The sequence below is a fragment of the Bison bison genome, unplaced genomic scaffold, assembly GCF_000754665.1.
Source record: "Bison bison bison isolate TAMUID 2011002044 unplaced genomic scaffold, Bison_UMD1.0 scf7180017864472, whole genome shotgun sequence".
Taxonomy (NCBI): Eukaryota; Metazoa; Chordata; class Mammalia; order Artiodactyla; family Bovidae; genus Bison; species Bison bison.
Genome location: NW_011495033.1, coordinates 10,172,474 through 10,189,329, shown reverse-complemented (window position 1 = coordinate 10,189,329; position 16,856 = coordinate 10,172,474). Strand labels below are relative to the sequence as shown.

Genomic DNA, 16,856 nt, shown 5'->3' with positions numbered 1-16,856 from the left:
AGTGCCTGCCTCACCAGTTGCAACCATGCATCATGTACTCTTCAACTGGCCGCTTGAATAGATAAAAAACACTTCAAGGCTGTACAGATTCCATTAGACCCTTTCCCAAGGCATACATCCTTGAGATAACTTCAGTACAAGATTAGCCAGAAGGAACCTGTTCCAGGCAAGGTGTTTCTGGGTGAGATATATTGTTGCTGAGAAATAGGCTCCCAGGCAAGATTTGTTACAATTTTAATTATTAACATAGAGTCTAAGAAAAGCATTTCCACCAGTAAGACATTGTGCCTTGTGATCATTAGCTCCTAAAGAAAGGCCAGTTCTTGGGCAAGATACATTGTTGCACAAGGCTTAAGGAAAGCAAGAGGGAGAAAGTTCACCTCCTCCTTAAAGGGCCCCAGCCTGTCTAAGCTTTAACTCTCTCACAGTAAAATAACAAAAAAATCCAACAAGAAAATGGACAGAAGATAGAAGCAGACACTTCTTCGAAGAGAATATAAAGACAGCAAGTAAGCACATGAAAATATGTCTAGCATCATTAAAGAAAAACCAATATGGAGGCCACACTCTGAATATGTCCCTAGGCCACAGGCTCACAGTCACATAACCAAATCGTAACACTGTTCTGATTTCCCTGAAATGCTGCCTGACCTGAAACAAAACCTAAGCTTTCTTCATGTCAATGTGACATCACAGTATTCTACCTAATAAGCTACAAAAAAGTAAGCTTAGCAATGAAAAGGAAAGTAAATTTTGAGAAACTAATCACAGTAGAAAACAATGAATTCATTCATGTTTATAATAAATTGCTAGAATCACTTGTGGTTTGAGGTCTCCCTGTTCAGGAATAATTTGTTTCTTGCCCAATAAAATATCCATATCAAGTAAAGCTCCCTGAATTTTCTTTTGACATTAGTCACAAGGGAAATGCAAATTAAAATCATGAGATATCACAACACACCTATCAAATGGCTACAACAGAAAATAACACCAAATGCTAGCAAGGATGTAGAGAAACTGGATCACTCCTATATTGCCTGTGAGAATGTAAAAGGGTATAACCACTCTAGAAAATAGTTTAACAATTTCTTTAAAAACTAAACTTCCAAATACCATGCCATCTAGCATTCCTGGGCATTAATCCCAGAGAAATGAAGCCTTATGTTCAAAAATCTCTATCACAGCTAAAAAGTAAAAACAGTCCAGATGTCCTTCGGTGGGTGAATGGTTTAGCAGACAATAGTACATCCAATAATGGAATATCACTCAATAATAAAATGAAGGGAAATACTGATGCATGCAACAACTTGGATGACTTTAAAGAGAATTATGCAGAGCAAAAAAAGCCAATCTCAAAATGTTAGTGATTCAATTTAGCTAATGCTGAAATCATATAATTATAGAAATGGGGGACATATATATTAGTGATTGACAAGAGTTAGGGGGGCATTAAGTGGGAGAGAAGTGAATTTGGTTACAAAATGGCAACATGAGGAGATCCCTGGGGTGGTGGATGCTCTGTATCTTGACTGTATCAAGGCCAACATCCAGCTGTGATATTACACTACCATTCTCCAAGCAGTTACCACGGGGGGACTCTCTGTATTATTTCTTATATACACATGTACCTACTTTACCTCAAAATTAAAAGTTTAACTAAAAATGGTTTACTGGCTCACACATTGTTCATCATATATTTCATTCTTACCTGAATACCTGAAATATTTTGAATATTAACCTCAAAACGTATTTGAAATCTTGTTAACTGTGTTCTTTTTATGAGTTCTGGGGAGTAGACGGCTATGAGGCAACCAAAACTAATTTTCATCTTTGACTTTTATCTGTGTATCCTTCAAAGATTTAAGGGATGACTAAAGAATAAGAGGTATTCTTCATACACATCTGTGGTTGGTTAAGGCTATTAAGTTTGGAGGAAAAAGGTAAGATTTCTGTAAGTTTCTCCTTTAAGAATACTGAACAGATTCCAAGTAGCATATAATACCTGCCAGCAAGACTAAAGGTTATGGAAAAAGATTTTGGATTATCATTTTTTTAAATGTATTTATTTAGGCTGCACTGGGTCTTCACTGCTGCACATGGGCTTTCTCTAGTTGCAGCAAGCAGGGTCTACTCTTCTTTGCGGGATCTTCCTGGAGGAGGGATCAAACCCATGTTCCCTGTATTGGCAGGTGGATTCTTAACCACTGGACCAAAAGGGAAGTCTCTTTACTTTAAGATCATTTAGGAGCTCCTGATACTGAGGGAAATTATTTCCGTGGTATCAAACCTAGTAGTTCACTTATTTACTGTTGCTCTGTGTATTAGAGATCCTTACTGTGTTTTGGTTATTTCAAACTCTTTAACACATTTTTCAGATAATTACATAAGTCAGAAGGGGCTTCCCAGGTGGTGCAGTGGTAAAGAATCCACCTGCCAATGCAGGAGACGCGTGTTCAATACCTGGGTTGGGACGATCCCCTGGAGAAGGAAATGGTAACCTACTCCAGTATTCTTACCCGGAAAAATTCTATGGACAGAGAAGACTGAGGGCTATAGTCATGGGGTCACAACTGAGCAAACACACGTGCAAGTCAGAAAACGGTATTTAGTGTGAAAATTGATTTTAAAATTGTATCCTTTGTTAAGATTTCAGCAGGAAGCTTCAGTTCAGTTCAGTTGCTCAGTCGTGTCTGACTCTTTGCGACCCCATGAATCGCAGCACGCCAAGCCTCCCTGTCCATCACCAACTCCTGGAGTTCACTCAAACTAATGTCCATTGAGTCAGTGATGCCATCCAGCCATCTCATCCTGTCGTCCCCTGCTCCTCCTGCCCCCAATCCCTCCCAGCATCAGAGTCTTTTCCAATGAGTCAACTCTTCGCATGAAGTGGCCAAAGTACTGGAGTTTCAGCTTTAGCATCAGTTCTTCCAATGAACAACCAGGACTGAGTTCCTTTAGAATGGACTGGTTGGATCTCCTTGCAGTCCAAGGGACTCTCAAGAGTCTTCTCCAACACCACAGTTCAAAAGCATCAATTCTTCGGCGCTCAGCTTTCTTCACAGTCCAACTCTCACATCCATACATGACCACTGGAAAAACCATAGGCTTGACTAGATGGACCTTTGTTGGCCAAGTAATGTCTCTGCTTTTGAATATCTAGGTTGGTCATAACTTTTCTTCCAAGGAGTAAGTCTCTTTTAATTTCATGGCTGCAATCATCATCCGCAGTGATTTTGGAGCCCCCAAAAATAAAGTCTGACACTGTTTCCCCATCTATTTGCCATGAAGTGATGGGACCAGATGCCATGATCTTCGTTTTCTGAATGTTGAGCTTTAAGCCAACTTTTTCACTCTCCTCTTTCAAGAGGCCCTTTAGTTCCTCCTCACTTTCTGCCATAACGGTGGTGTCATCTGCATATCTGAGGTTATTGATATTTCTCCCAGAAATCTTGATTCCAGCTTGTGCTTCTTCCAGTCCATCATTTCTCATGATGCACTCTGCATATAAGTTAAATAAGCAGGGTGACAATATACAGCCTTGACATACTCCTTTTCCTATTTGGAACCAGTCTGTTGTTCCATGTCCAGTTCTAACTGTTGCTTCCTGACCTGCATACAGGTTTCTCAAGAGGCAGGTCAGGTGGTCTGGTATTCCCATCTCTTTCAGAATTTTCCACAGTTTATTGTGATCCACACAGTCAAAGGCTTTGGCATAGTCAATAAAGCAGACATACATGTTTTTCTGGAACTCTCTTGCTTTGTTGATGATCCAGCAGATATTGGCAATTTGATCTCTTGTTCCTCTGCCTTTTCTAAAGCCAGCTTGAACATCTGGAATTTCACGGTTCACATATTGCTGAAGCAGGAAGCTTACTAAATCTTAATTAGAAACACATGGTATTCTTTGGTGGCCTGTTTACAATGACTTGCTGCCCTTACTATAAGAAGTTGGCACATCCCTCTGTGGTGTGCATTCCTCCTGGTAGACTCCCCATTGATGTTTGTTTGGGCCACGTTACCTTTGTAAGCAGAAGTGTGATTGATAACTCCTACCTTTGACAGAAAGCTTTAAAAGACATCACAGGGTTTGGTCATCTCTTCTCATTTATGCCAGGAGTCTGAGATGTCCTAGATAAAGGTCTCAGGATAAAGAACACAGAGCTGAGTCAGAGCCAGCTCATCCAAGGACAGGTATCTCAAATGAGAAATCTGTTTCTGTAAGTCATTAAGACTTAGGGATTTTTGTTTCTGCAGCATAACCTAGTGAAAGCTGAGTAACTTGAACTTAAACTTTACAAAAGCTTAATTCATTCCCATTTTCTTCCTAGTGGAGATGAATAAAGAATGACTTGGGGATTTCCCCAAGTGGTCCAGAGGTTAAGAATACACCTGCCAATGCAGAGGACACAGATTTAATCCCTGGTCCAAGAAGATTCCACATGCCATGGGGCAACTAAGCCCCTGTGCCCCAGCTACTGAGCACGCATGCCATAGAGCCCGTGCTCTGCAACAGGAGGAGCCACTGTGGTGAGAAGCCCATGCACCGCAACCAGAGAACAGCCCCAGCAGATGCAGCTGGAGAAAGCCCACACGCAGCAACGAAGACCCAGCACAGCCAAAACTTTTTAAAAGTAAATAAAATTAAAAAGAAAAGAATGATTTGGAAGTTTTCCTAAATCTTTACAGACAACATAGAAACTTTATTTGCTTAAATGACTTCAATGTGACAACAGTTTAAACTTAAATTCTGATTAACTCAACATTATTTATAAGTTATATACATGTGCTCTTGTACTAATATATATATAAAACATGCAGAAATAGGAAATTTTAAATAATTAGGTAAAAAATGAAATATATGGCACTTAAAATATTAGTAATACAAAATTCTTTTGCTCTGGTTTATTTGTGAATGATTTTTTCCCTCCTTTTTTCTTTCTCCTTCTCCCTTTAAAAAAAATAATAACACTTTTTTTGAATTCCACCAAAGATTTGACTCCTGGATTCAGTTTACTTGGTTTAAATGGATACCATGGCTGAAGATAGTTTACAAAAATATGGAAATCTAAATGGATATGGATAAAGCCCATTTCTTAGGCTGCACTTATTAAGTCATGATACTATCAATTTCACTCACCAATTCTAAACCAAAACAAAACAGAATTATTTGCTTTAATTGACACTACCTGTGATCATGACCAGTTACACAGGGACACATGTTCAGCATGACAGCAGGAAAATTCTCTTTAATTCCATTGCAACTCTCAGATTCCCATTTATGTCTCGTTTTACATGTTATTTTCACCCAACCCCTTGCTTTTGTTTTAAATTGTAAACCTACAGAAAACTTGAAAGAACACTATAAAATTAACACTTTGCTCTGTTTCTACACATCTATACTTTTTTTTGGTTGAGCCATTTACAGGTAAATTGTAGACATAATTTCCTTTTTTTTAAATGAAGAGAAAGTAAATACAAGGTTTATCTACTCCAACGAGTAATAGCATCTAGCTAGTATTTAGTAATACTGTTTTGATTCACCATATTTATTTTTTGGTTATCCTTGAATGAGGTTTTCTATTTACTTAATAACAAAAGACTCCTTTAAGAAGTTTTTAAAAACATAACAAATTAAAAATGTTAATTAAATAATACATGGCAAAAAAAAAAAAAAAGCCCACTCCTGTAATCAAGACAGTGGAGTAGAAGGACATGTGCTCATCTTCTCCTGCAAGAGCACTAAAAATACAAATACCTGCTGAACCACCATTGACAGGAGGATGTTGTAACCCACCAAAAAAAGAATAGCCCATGGCCAAGGACAAAGGAAAAGCCGCAAGTAGGAGGGGCGCAATCACATTAAAATCAAATCCCATACTTGCCAGGTGGGCGACCCACAAACTGGAGAGCAATAATGCCAAAGAAGGTATCGCACTGCTGCAAAGCTTCTAGGCCCCACATCAGACTTCCCAACCTGAGGATCCAGCAAAGGGACAGGGAACCCCCAGGGAATCTGACTCTGGACAGTGGGATTTGATTACAGAACTTCCACAGGACTCGGCAAAAAAGAGACTCTCGGAGGGCACAAACAAAACCTTGTGCGCACCAGGACCCAGCGGAAAGGAACAGTGACCCCCCCAAGACTGAGCCAGACCTGCCTGGGAGCGTTTGAGGATCTCCCCGTGGAGGCGTGGGTTGGGGCAGTGGCATATATTCACTTTATTTCAAAGGAAGCCACCTAAGATGCAGACCACACTTATTTCTAAATATAACATTAAGCTCCGAGTATGTAGCTTGGTATGTAGACAATTAACAATAACTTTGTAAACACTGGCTAAGAAGAGGCAAGTACCTGCATAGTAATAGGTCCCTGGGACATCTGAGAACTGTAATTCATCCCTATCATGCCTTGCATGTTAGGCTGCATGACAGAGACCATAGGAAATCCTTGCTGCTGCATCGGCATCAGACCTGCTGAAAAACAAAGATATTGTTAAGGTCGAAAGTAAGCACTTTACTTTCTTAAAACTCTAAGTACCTAAAGGACTTGTTTCTTGGGAAGTGGCAGAGTAGAGAGGAAAAGGCATAGGCTCTGGTGTGAGACAGACTTGCTTTAAATTCCAGGTCCATGAGTTACTTAGCTTTGTGATCTTGGGCAAGCTAACAAAACTTCATCTGTAAAATGAAGATAATAATACTTGTACAGAATTTTTGCACATACTTAAAAAATACACAACATGACCTATCTGGCCTTCAGGATGACCCCCAGGGATCTCTCTCTCTTGGCATTCATGTCCTTGTCCTTCCCTCCCACACTTGTTCTCAGTAACTGTGCAGCTTCATCCTTGTTCTCTGGGATCAGCTGTTGGGAAAGCCACTGCCACATCACGAAAATACTCAAGCAGTCCTATGGAGAATGGAGAATCCATGTGGCAAGAACTGAAACCTACTGCCAAAAGGCAGCACAAATTTGCCATCTATGTGAATGAGCCATCTCAGAAACAGATCTTCCAACCCCATCAAACCTTTAGATGACTCCAGTCCTAGCTGACATCTTTACTGCAATCTCCTTGGTCCTGGGCCAGAACCACCCAGTGAGGTTACTCCCAGATACCTGACTCACAGACACAGCGTGGTTTACTATTTTAATAGTAAACTGTTTAAGTTTTGGGGTAATTTTCTATGCAGCAGCAAATAACTAGTAGTTAAGAGTTAATATTAAGCTTCTTTTAATACAAAAGTAGGTTAAGAGCATGAACTTCTGAAGCCAACTAAAAATATCACTTGCTAGGTTTGGGACCTTGGGCAAACTTGCTTAACTTCTTTCTGTACCTCGGTTTCACATTCACAAGACTGTTTAATACCTAATATGCTTAAAGAATTGGTACTTCTGTTCTCTTTCCTTATATGGTTAATATAACACCACAAAACAGCCATTGGCATGCAAAGTATATAATGGATGAAAGTATGATTTACCGTATGGTACCTCCCAAACTTTTCCAAAGAAGTAGTCCCAAGAGGACAATGAAAACTACATTCCTCCAGGGATTTAATCAATACTAAATGTCTACTATATTTTAGGCACAGTTCTAAATACTTGGTATGCAACAGAGAATAAAACAAAATCCCTACATAGCCTGAACACAAATTTCATCCTAATTTTATACTGTACCACAGATCACATCCATGCTAGTTCTAGTATAAGGATTAAAATAATCAAATTTTGATTAAAAAAAATTAAAGGTCTGGTAAAGCGAAGAGTTGACTCATTGGAAAAGACTCTGATGCTTGGAGGGATTGGGGGCAGGAGGAGAAGGGGACAACAGAGGATGAGATGGCTGGATGGCATCACCGACTCGGTGAACATGAGTTTGGTTGGCTCCAGGAGTTGGTGATGGACAGGGAAGCCTGGCATGCTGCGATTCATGGGGTCACAAAGAGTTGGACATGACTGAGTGACTGAACTGACCTGAAAGTCTACCATGTTTATCTAGTGGATTTTGTGTACCTTCAAGGTATTTACAGAGTTTAGTATCAGAAGCATGGATATTACATTTGAGGTAACACTAATCAGTGGCAAGTTATTCACTTATATTAATCATTTATTCAAATATTTGAAGCCCTACTCTACGTCGGGCACCATTCTAGGTACACAGTTTTGGACAAAGCCAGGTCTTTACTCTCATGGAACTTACACTGTAACTGGGGTAGATAATAAAAAGAAATAAGTGAATATCAGGTGAGGGTAAGGGGTAAGAGAGTCAGGGAGAGAAGTGGCTGCCATTTCATAGTCAGAAGAGGTTTCACCAAAAGGATGGCATTTAAGCAAAGACTTGAAAGAGTAAGGGAGTGAGCCATCATGCACAATGAGAATGCAGAGACTGGATATAGCACAGGAGGATGTTATCCCTCTGATGCCTTTGGAGCTATAGTTTTATTTATTTTCATAATTTTATTTAAGTCCTGAACAGGTAACTCAAAGATATGGCATGACATCTAAAGCCACAGAAGTACAAACAGTTGAAAAACAAGTCTTGTTTCCCTTCTGTCTCCCATTCACTTTGGTGGCCACTCTTCTTGTCAGTTCCTTGTATAGGCTTTCAGAAATAACCCATGTGTAATTTAAAGCCTTCAAAAGATCAAAAAGTCCACTCTAACACACCTGCAAATTCCAGAAGAAAAAATATCAGGCAACCTTGTGGGCTCTATCCTTGTCCTGTTCCTTTGCTTCATATGTAGATTTTTACTTGAAAGTTTATAAAAATGCAAAATTAGGAGCCACAAAAATAAACACAAAACGCTGTGATGTCTTCCTAAACAACAACAGACCTCCAACCACTTGATCCAAATCTAGGACACATCTAATTACAGAGAGCTTAAATAATGAATAAGCGTGAGCAAGAATACAACTGACCCTTGGAAAAATTTACCTGAAACTCAGCCTCCATCACTGATTATGAATGGAGACACTGACTACCTGCTACTGAGCTGCTCCTTGTCATTTATCTCTACTGGTGACCTGGGAGTCTCTGTTTCTGTAGCAGGCCTACCATAACCGGTCAACACTGGCTTTGTGAGAAGGGCCAGTTTTCAGAGAGGCTTGGACTGTGGAGAGGAAGTGCATACACAGGAGTGGGAGAAGTGAGAAGACAGACAAGCATATTCTTCTGTCGATGTTCTGTCCCAGTGGTACAGAGAGATGAGCTGAGATTATACCCCTTCACTACTGTTGCCTTGAAGACAAAGCTAGAATAGATATTGGTGGGCCCCTGTCTGAAACTGAAAGAGAAGGAATTTACCTAGCAGAGAAACTGCTAGAAATAAGAGAGACTTAAAATAGTTTAAACAGAAGCAGAATATGTGATAACTTATGTACATGATTATAGTAAGATCAAATTCATATACAGAAAACATAGGCTAAAACAACTAAAGAGGTTCATTTTTTCATTCCATAAGCAGCTATAAAAGACCTGATTATTTCCTATCAGCATGCTGGGTGCTGGAGATACTCATGAGCATAAGGCAGACACAGCCCTTGCCCCACAGAGCTAACAATCTAGAAGACAGGAGAAAGTTGGCATTCAGAGAACTACAATTCATTTCATTGTTGTCACTTGTTTCTTTAATACTCCTGTCTTAAAAGTCTCCTTCATCTCCGAGGTTAAATAACAACCTGCTGATTTGATATTTAAATAAGTTTGGGAGGAATGAGGAATAATTTTTCTTATTCCCCAGATTACCCAATTTTTGAGAAATTCTAGGAGTAAGCTGTCAGGTTCAAGACAACAAGAAAATTTGACTCTATTTGGCAGCAACAGAACTTTTTTTACTCATTTAATCCCCAAGTTCAGAAACAAATAGTGAAAAATGAAAGCTGACAACATAAACGTTCACATACCTTGAGGGGGTCTTAATCCACTGGCAACTGGAAACATGAAGCTGAAAACAGAACAAAGATACATCAGGACTGGGACTTCCCTGGTGGTCCAGTGGCTGAGAATCTGCCTTGCAATGCAGGGGATGCGGGTTTGATCCCTGGCTGCAGAACAAAGACCCCACACGCCTAGGGGCAACTAAGCCTGCCTATCCCAGCTACTGAACCAGCATGTCGCAACCGAGACTCGATGCAGCCAAATAAATAATATTTTAAAAAAATATGAGGATCTTCCTAGTGCAAAGATTTCAGATAAAACGTAACATTTTACATAAGTAAAACTGTAACCAGGGCCCTGGTATCTGTTCCACGGTATAATAAAGTATTGAATTATCCACCATCAAAACAGGTTGAGCATCCATAGTATGCATGACAGTCAGCAGGTTAGCCAAGGGGGAAAATTTTGAACCAGAAGAGATAAGACTTTGAAACTGATCCTGCTTCTGTCGCTGTGTGACTCCCCTGGATTCCGATCTCTCCATCCATAAAATGAGAGGGCTGGATTAGATTCAATTCAGTGAACATTTATTGGGTGCCTATTACACAAAAGGCCTGAATGAGCTCAGGCTTGCTGAAGACACAGATGCAGGCAAATAACTTTTAACATAGGATAGACTGTACTAGGGCCTGTGAGAGGGCCAGAATACTAACAGAAATGAGAAGAAAACAGACTAATTGGATGGGTTAAATCTTGGGAACGTTTCTGGAGGTGCCTCTCGAGCTATATCGTAAAAGAAAGGCACATTATACAGCAAGTTTGAACAGAAGTTCAGAGGCTGAAGCGCGTTCAGAAAAATGATTTAAGGCTGAATACAAGACACAGGATTGGAAAAGTAAGCAGACTGCAGAAGGCCTTTAAAATGTCTGATTTTGAAGAGTACATAAAGTCAGATTTTTAAGAATTGTGGTAAAATATACATAATGTAAAACTTTACCATTTTAACCATTTTTAAGTGTATAGTTCAATGGCATTACGATGTTGTACAACCACCACCAAGATCCATTTCCACAACTTTTTCACCATCACAAACAGAAACTCTGTAGCCATTAAACAATAACTCCCCATTACTCTCTCCCCACTTCAACCCCTGGTAACCACTATTCTACTTTTTGGTTTGATGAATTTTTCTCATCTAGCCACCTTAGATGGAACCATACAGTACTAGTCCTTTTGCATCTGGCTTGTTTCACTTAGCATAACATTTTCAAGGTTCATCAAGTTGTAGCACGTGTCAGAATTTCATTCCCTTTTATGGCTAATATTCCATTGTTTGTACTTACCACATGTTGCTTATCCAACTCATCTGTTGATGGACAGTGGGTTGGCTGTTGTGAATAATGCTGCTATGAACATTGATGTACAAGTATTTCTTGGAGTCCCTCTTTCAATTCTTTTGGGTCTCTCCCTAGGAGTGGAGTTGCTGGGCCACATAGTAATTCTCTGGTTACTTTTTGAAAAACTGCTTGTTTTCCACAGCAGCTGTGCCATTTTACATTCCCAATGAACCAGGTGGAGGTTCCACATCCTCCACCAACACTTATTTTCTGGATTTTTGTTTGTTTATGAGTTATCCTAATGAGTGTGAAGGACTACCTCATTGTGATTTGGATGTACATCTCCCTGATGTCAGAGGTTCTCAGCAGAGAAATCATCAGGAATGTGCTGTACGTTTCTCTGGTAATGGGGTATGCAGAGAAGACTTGAAGTAATAAGAAATAGCTAAAGAAACTATTAATCTTAATAAGAAAAGGGCCATAACCAGAGTAGTAGGAATGGAAAAGAAGAGATGAATGAAAGTTATTTAAAAGGAAGAATCAACAGGACTTAGCAACTACCTGGATGGACAAACAGTATTGAAAAAGCTGAAAGAAATGAAGATGCCTCTGAAATTTGGGGCCTGAGTGACTACAAGGATGGTGACACTGTTCACTGCAGACAGGAACCCAATGTTAGCAGGTGTGGGGAGCAAGGTGCTAGGAAGGTGTCCACAGGGAGCATTCTAACAGGCAATCAGAGAAGTTACACCAGAGCAAGAGAAGGGTCTGCATCAGTCTAGCTAGGCTCTTTTCTTTATTTTTTGGCCACACTTTGTGGCATGTGGGATCTTAGTTCTCTGACTAGGAATCAAATCCATGCCCCCTGAAGTGGAAGTACAGAGTCTTAATCACTGGACCACCAGTGATTAAGTAGGAAGTCCCCTAGGCTCTTTTAAATAAAGGTAAAAAGAGAAAAAAATATAAGGTCTGGTTGGGGATGAAGGAGTCAAGGGGATGTGTATACATAGTTAGAAGACAACAAAAGGCAACCCTGGAGAATTCTTAGTGAAAACTGTGTAGGGAATGGCCACTGAGAACCAAGGAAATTGATTATAGCTGAAAGTTATAACTGGGGTAGGACCACATTTAAGGAAGGAGTTACCAGTGTCTCATGCTATAGAGAAGTTGATAAGAATGGGGGTTAATAAAGATTGCTGTTTTTAAAAATGATGATCTTTGAGCAGTTTCATCACAGGATACAGGAGCTGCAGAGATAAAGATTTAGGATACAAAAGATATAATTAGAGACTGAGAAACAAGGTTTTTGAGAGGATAGGATTAACACAGCAAAACGATGAAGGACTTCTTTCTCTGAGACCAGAGGGAAAGAAAATGGGACAAATACAGAAGAAGAAAAAATCTGAGTGGGAAAAGTCCTTAAATCTGGAAGATAAGAATCTGAAGGGGATTTCTGAGAGTCTTTATAGGCACATAGTGAGATCCAGGAATATTATGCCAAATTTAGGTGTCTTTGCATTTTTTTATTGTACAACACCCCCCTTGACCAGGAAAAGGCCTAAAACCCAAACTGCAGAGTCTTGTAACTTTAAAATACTTTGATCAAGAACTTTTTTGGTAAGGTGGTTTACAAATTTCTAGTTGGACAGCTATCGGTTACATGTCATTTACAGCCTTGTAGAGGATCTGAAACACTCACAAATCCTGCTGACAAGTGGGCCTGCACCCAAAGAGAGGCCTGAACAGTGAACAGCTTTTCTGAACAGCACACAAAATTTATTAGCTAAGCAATGTGTTAACTGGATAACATGTTTAAACTGCAAGTTGAAATTTCATAGGACTCAGTTTTTTTTAAAGTTAATCACACACTAAAAAAAAAAAGATTTATAAACTGAGGAGCAATGCATTTAAGTAGTCAACATGTTGAGACTTCAAAATCAGTTTTAAAGATTATAGACCTATAAAGGTTACTTTGAAAACATACACAAAAACTAAATTAAGGGTATTACTAGATAAAGAAGACGTAGTACATAATTACAATGGAATATCACTTGGCAATAAAAGGGAACAGAACTGGGTCATTTGAAGAGACCTGAATGGACCTAGAGACTGTCACACAGAGTAAAGTCAGTCAGAAAGAGAAAAACAAATATCGTATATTAATGCATATATGTGGAATCTAGGAAAACAATACAGATGATCTTATCTGCCAAACAGAAATAGAGACACAGGCATAGAGAACAAAGGTATGAAGCCCAAGGGGGAGAAGGGGAGCGGGGGAGGAATTGAGAGATAAGGATGACGTATCTACACTACTGACACTAGACACTATATACATACTACATATCTATGAGAACCTGCTGCCTAGTTCAGGGAGCCCTGTTCAGTACTCTGTGGTGACCTAAATAGGACAGAAATCCAAGAAAGACGGGGCGTATGTATATGTATAGCTGATTCACTTTGCCGTACAATAGAAACTGACATAAAACTGCAAAGCGACTACATTTTAACAAAAATTAATAAAAATAAGACTATTATTGACAAACATGACTTACTCCAATAATTATACAACAACCCAAACTACCTACTGACCTATGTACCACTCATAAGACTCTCTGAAATGTTTAGACCACTAACAGCCGCCGTACTTAAAGACTGGTAAGATACTGATAAAGACAGCAAAAGCTTGGCCAAAAACTGGGCAGCAAGATGACAAGCAATTTGACTTCAAAGATGAAACCACTGTGCGTCACTTGTGTCCTGGTATGAAAGCGGCACTGTGAGCTCTATTCGTCACATGCCTATCTCATTCATCCACTTTCAGCTATCTTCGTGACTAACCCAGATCAGCCTTTCCTTCTCTCTGAAGCCTGGACACAACAAGACCTCCCAATGGATCTCCCCACCGGCAGACGCTATGGCTTCTAATGCAGTTCATGTAGCACAGGTGAGGCGCATCTCCCTAAAGGACCATTTGATAAGGCTGCATGTGTGCATGCTAAGTCGCTTCAGTCATTTCTGACTCTGTAAGACCCCATGGACTGTAGCCCTCCAGGCTCCTCTGTCCATGGGATTCTCCAGGCAAGAATACTGGAGTGGGTTGCATGCCCTCCTGCAGGGGATCTTCCCAACCCAGGGATCGAACCCACGTCTCTTACATCTCCTGCGCTGCCAGGCGGGTTCTTTACCACTAGCGCCACCTGGGAAGCCCTTGATAAGGCTGCTCCTGGGATTAAAACAGTGTAGTGATTCCTCCTTAAATCAAATTTCCTTAGTTTATATTCAGGGCCCGCTCCAGTTGGACCAGAATTTTTTCAGTTTTCTCTCACAACTCTTCTCTCCCACTCAGTGCCACAGTCCACCATCCAGCCTACCTGCTGTCCCCTACTGTTCACTAGGCCTTCCCATCTCCATGACAATCTCTTGACCCTTTCCTCTTCCTCAAAATGAAAGAAAGAGAAATTGCTCAGTCCTGTCCAACTCTTTGCGACCCTGTGGACTGTAGCCCACCAGGCTCCTCTGTCCATGGCATTCTCCAGGCAAGGATACTGGAGTGGGTTGCCATTTCCTTCTCCAGGGGATCTTCCGGATCCAGGGATCAAACCCAGGTCTCCCGCATTGCAGGCAGCTTTAACCTCTGAGCCACCAGGGCAGACCCCTCCTCAAAGTGAGGCCCAGCTGAAATAGCTCTTGTTTGCCTCCAATGATGCTTGAATCCACAAATATTTATAGAATGTTTTCTGTGTGTACAATGTACTATACTGTGGAAGATAAAAAGATGAGGAGGCCCTTAAGGAGCTTATAAATGCAGGAAATGGATGTGCTTACTAATGATACTATCCCAGAAGGATACAGACTAACCAAGATTTTTCAACTTTTTTTTTTTTCCCTAGTATACGTGACTTAAAAAATGCTTTTTTACTTCTCATCTCTTGGACAAATTTTGCCCTTTACACAACTCTACAATTTATTCCAAGTAGCCCATTCAGGATACCAGTCAAAAGTAGGCTAACATTAGTAAAGGTGGAAAATGCCAGTGCTTTTTGCTTCGCCTCTTAGCAGACAGACAAGTACCTAAGAAATACAGTAAATTATGGTTAATGTATTTCCTCTATTAAAAGCTGAGAGAGACCACCTGGTTCTTTTTCTTTTTCCCTAAAATATACTTAGGTTGCAGCCATAACGTTAGCTTCTTCAGCCCTCACCACTGGTCTCTAAAAACTGTCCACTTTTTAAATTAAGCATAGTTTCTCAGCCTCGGAAAATCTCCAATGCAGGGAATACTTACCACACATTTTTCAATATAAAATTGAGTTATTCTCTCATATATCCTCTAGTTTAATAATGCAACATTACTACAACCAAATTTTAAATAGAAAACAAAAATTTTAAAGTTCTAATTTCTATCACAATTCAGGCCATATTTAGGAAAAAAAAATTGTGCTCATGTTAAACTACTACAGACTAAAGGAAACGATCCACTCAACTTTCTACGCCAAAGATGCCTTCATCTGTTTTGAAAACAAAACAAAAACAAACCCCAAATGAAAAACATCCCCCTCAAAAAAAAACAACAAAAACCCCCCAAACCTGTGTCTAGAATGCCAATTCTTTTAAGTTTATATTTCCCCAGAACTTGGTGCCATGATTCATCATATACTTGATCAAATTAATGCCCCTCAAAAAATGTCCTGATGTTCAGAAAAGAGATTTACGTATTTGTCTTCTCCAGCCAGTAATGACTTATGCTAAAAAAAAAAAAAAAAAAAGCTGAAAAACTAATGCAACAGTGAAAATCTGAAAACAAAAGGGAAAAAAAGCAGTCTTAAATCTAAAGGTGTAGAGAAAATGAAAGATGGAGTCACACACAGGTGGTTTATTTAACAGCAACTGCTTCTTTTTTCTGGCACATATATATATGTATATTACAAGCACCTGCAGGAGGTGATGACTTTAAAGACTTCACACTGTGGTATTCATGACTCCAAAATTAAAACCCTGCATATCAAAAAACTAACACTTGGTTTTCCAAAAATAATTTGGGATGCTTAAGATAAAGAACTAAATTTATCTCCAAATGTGTATGAACCTCGGGTTGGCTAGCAAAACAAAGTCAGACTAGGTCATTAATAGAAGTGGGATATAAACTTCACAGAATCAAGCATTTCCTCAAATGGTAAACTTGCCAGGTTGCACTCATTCATTTCTTTTATCCTTCTGGATATGGGAAGCACTGGCGATTAGCAGCTGAAATATGACAGAGAAAGCAAATTTGTTTAAGGATTAAGTAAAAGTCTGGAAGCTTTGTCCTGATAACTGCCTACGTGCTGTTCAACAGTGAATTGGTGTTTATTGAGGAGACAGGTGTTAAGAATTACCTCTACAAGAGCTCTTTAGCAAATGCAAAGGTCTTCAGGTTTTCCTGTTTCTGGTATGTTAAGGAAGTAAAAGGACAAGACGGTGAAAGACGAAGTGTGCGAAGAGACACACACACATATATCTTGGAAACACCTGTCCAGCTCTGTGAAAAGATCTTTCCGAGCCCCTGGTGAAGCCCTGGGAAAGGGAAGTCTTTGGCAGCTTCAGATACAGCCGGGCTAGAAGCTAGGCGTCGAGGTCCCTCCTTGACCCACCCGGCCGGCTGCCA

At 39.8% G+C, this 16,856-nt stretch overlaps 1 protein-coding gene across 8 annotated transcripts in view; it reads right to left on the bottom strand.

The window, feature by feature from the left end:
* Positions 1 to 16,856, bottom strand: part of SYNRG (synergin, gamma) — an 87,995-nt gene that overhangs the window by 70,590 nt on the left and 549 nt on the right. For 6 of the 8 annotated variants that reach the window (XM_010861537.1, XM_010861539.1, XM_010861543.1 and 3 more), the window contains exons 2-3: positions 9,899 to 9,939; positions 6,353 to 6,474 (exon numbers count right to left, since the gene is read on the bottom strand). In XM_010861537.1, the coding sequence (XP_010859839.1) occupies positions 6,353 to 6,474; positions 9,899 to 9,939 (163 nt within the window). Of the gene's footprint in view, positions 1 to 6,352; positions 6,475 to 9,898; positions 9,940 to 16,856 lie in introns of those variants that run through there. The other 2 variants (XM_010861538.1, XM_010861544.1) reach the window with 2 other exon arrangements.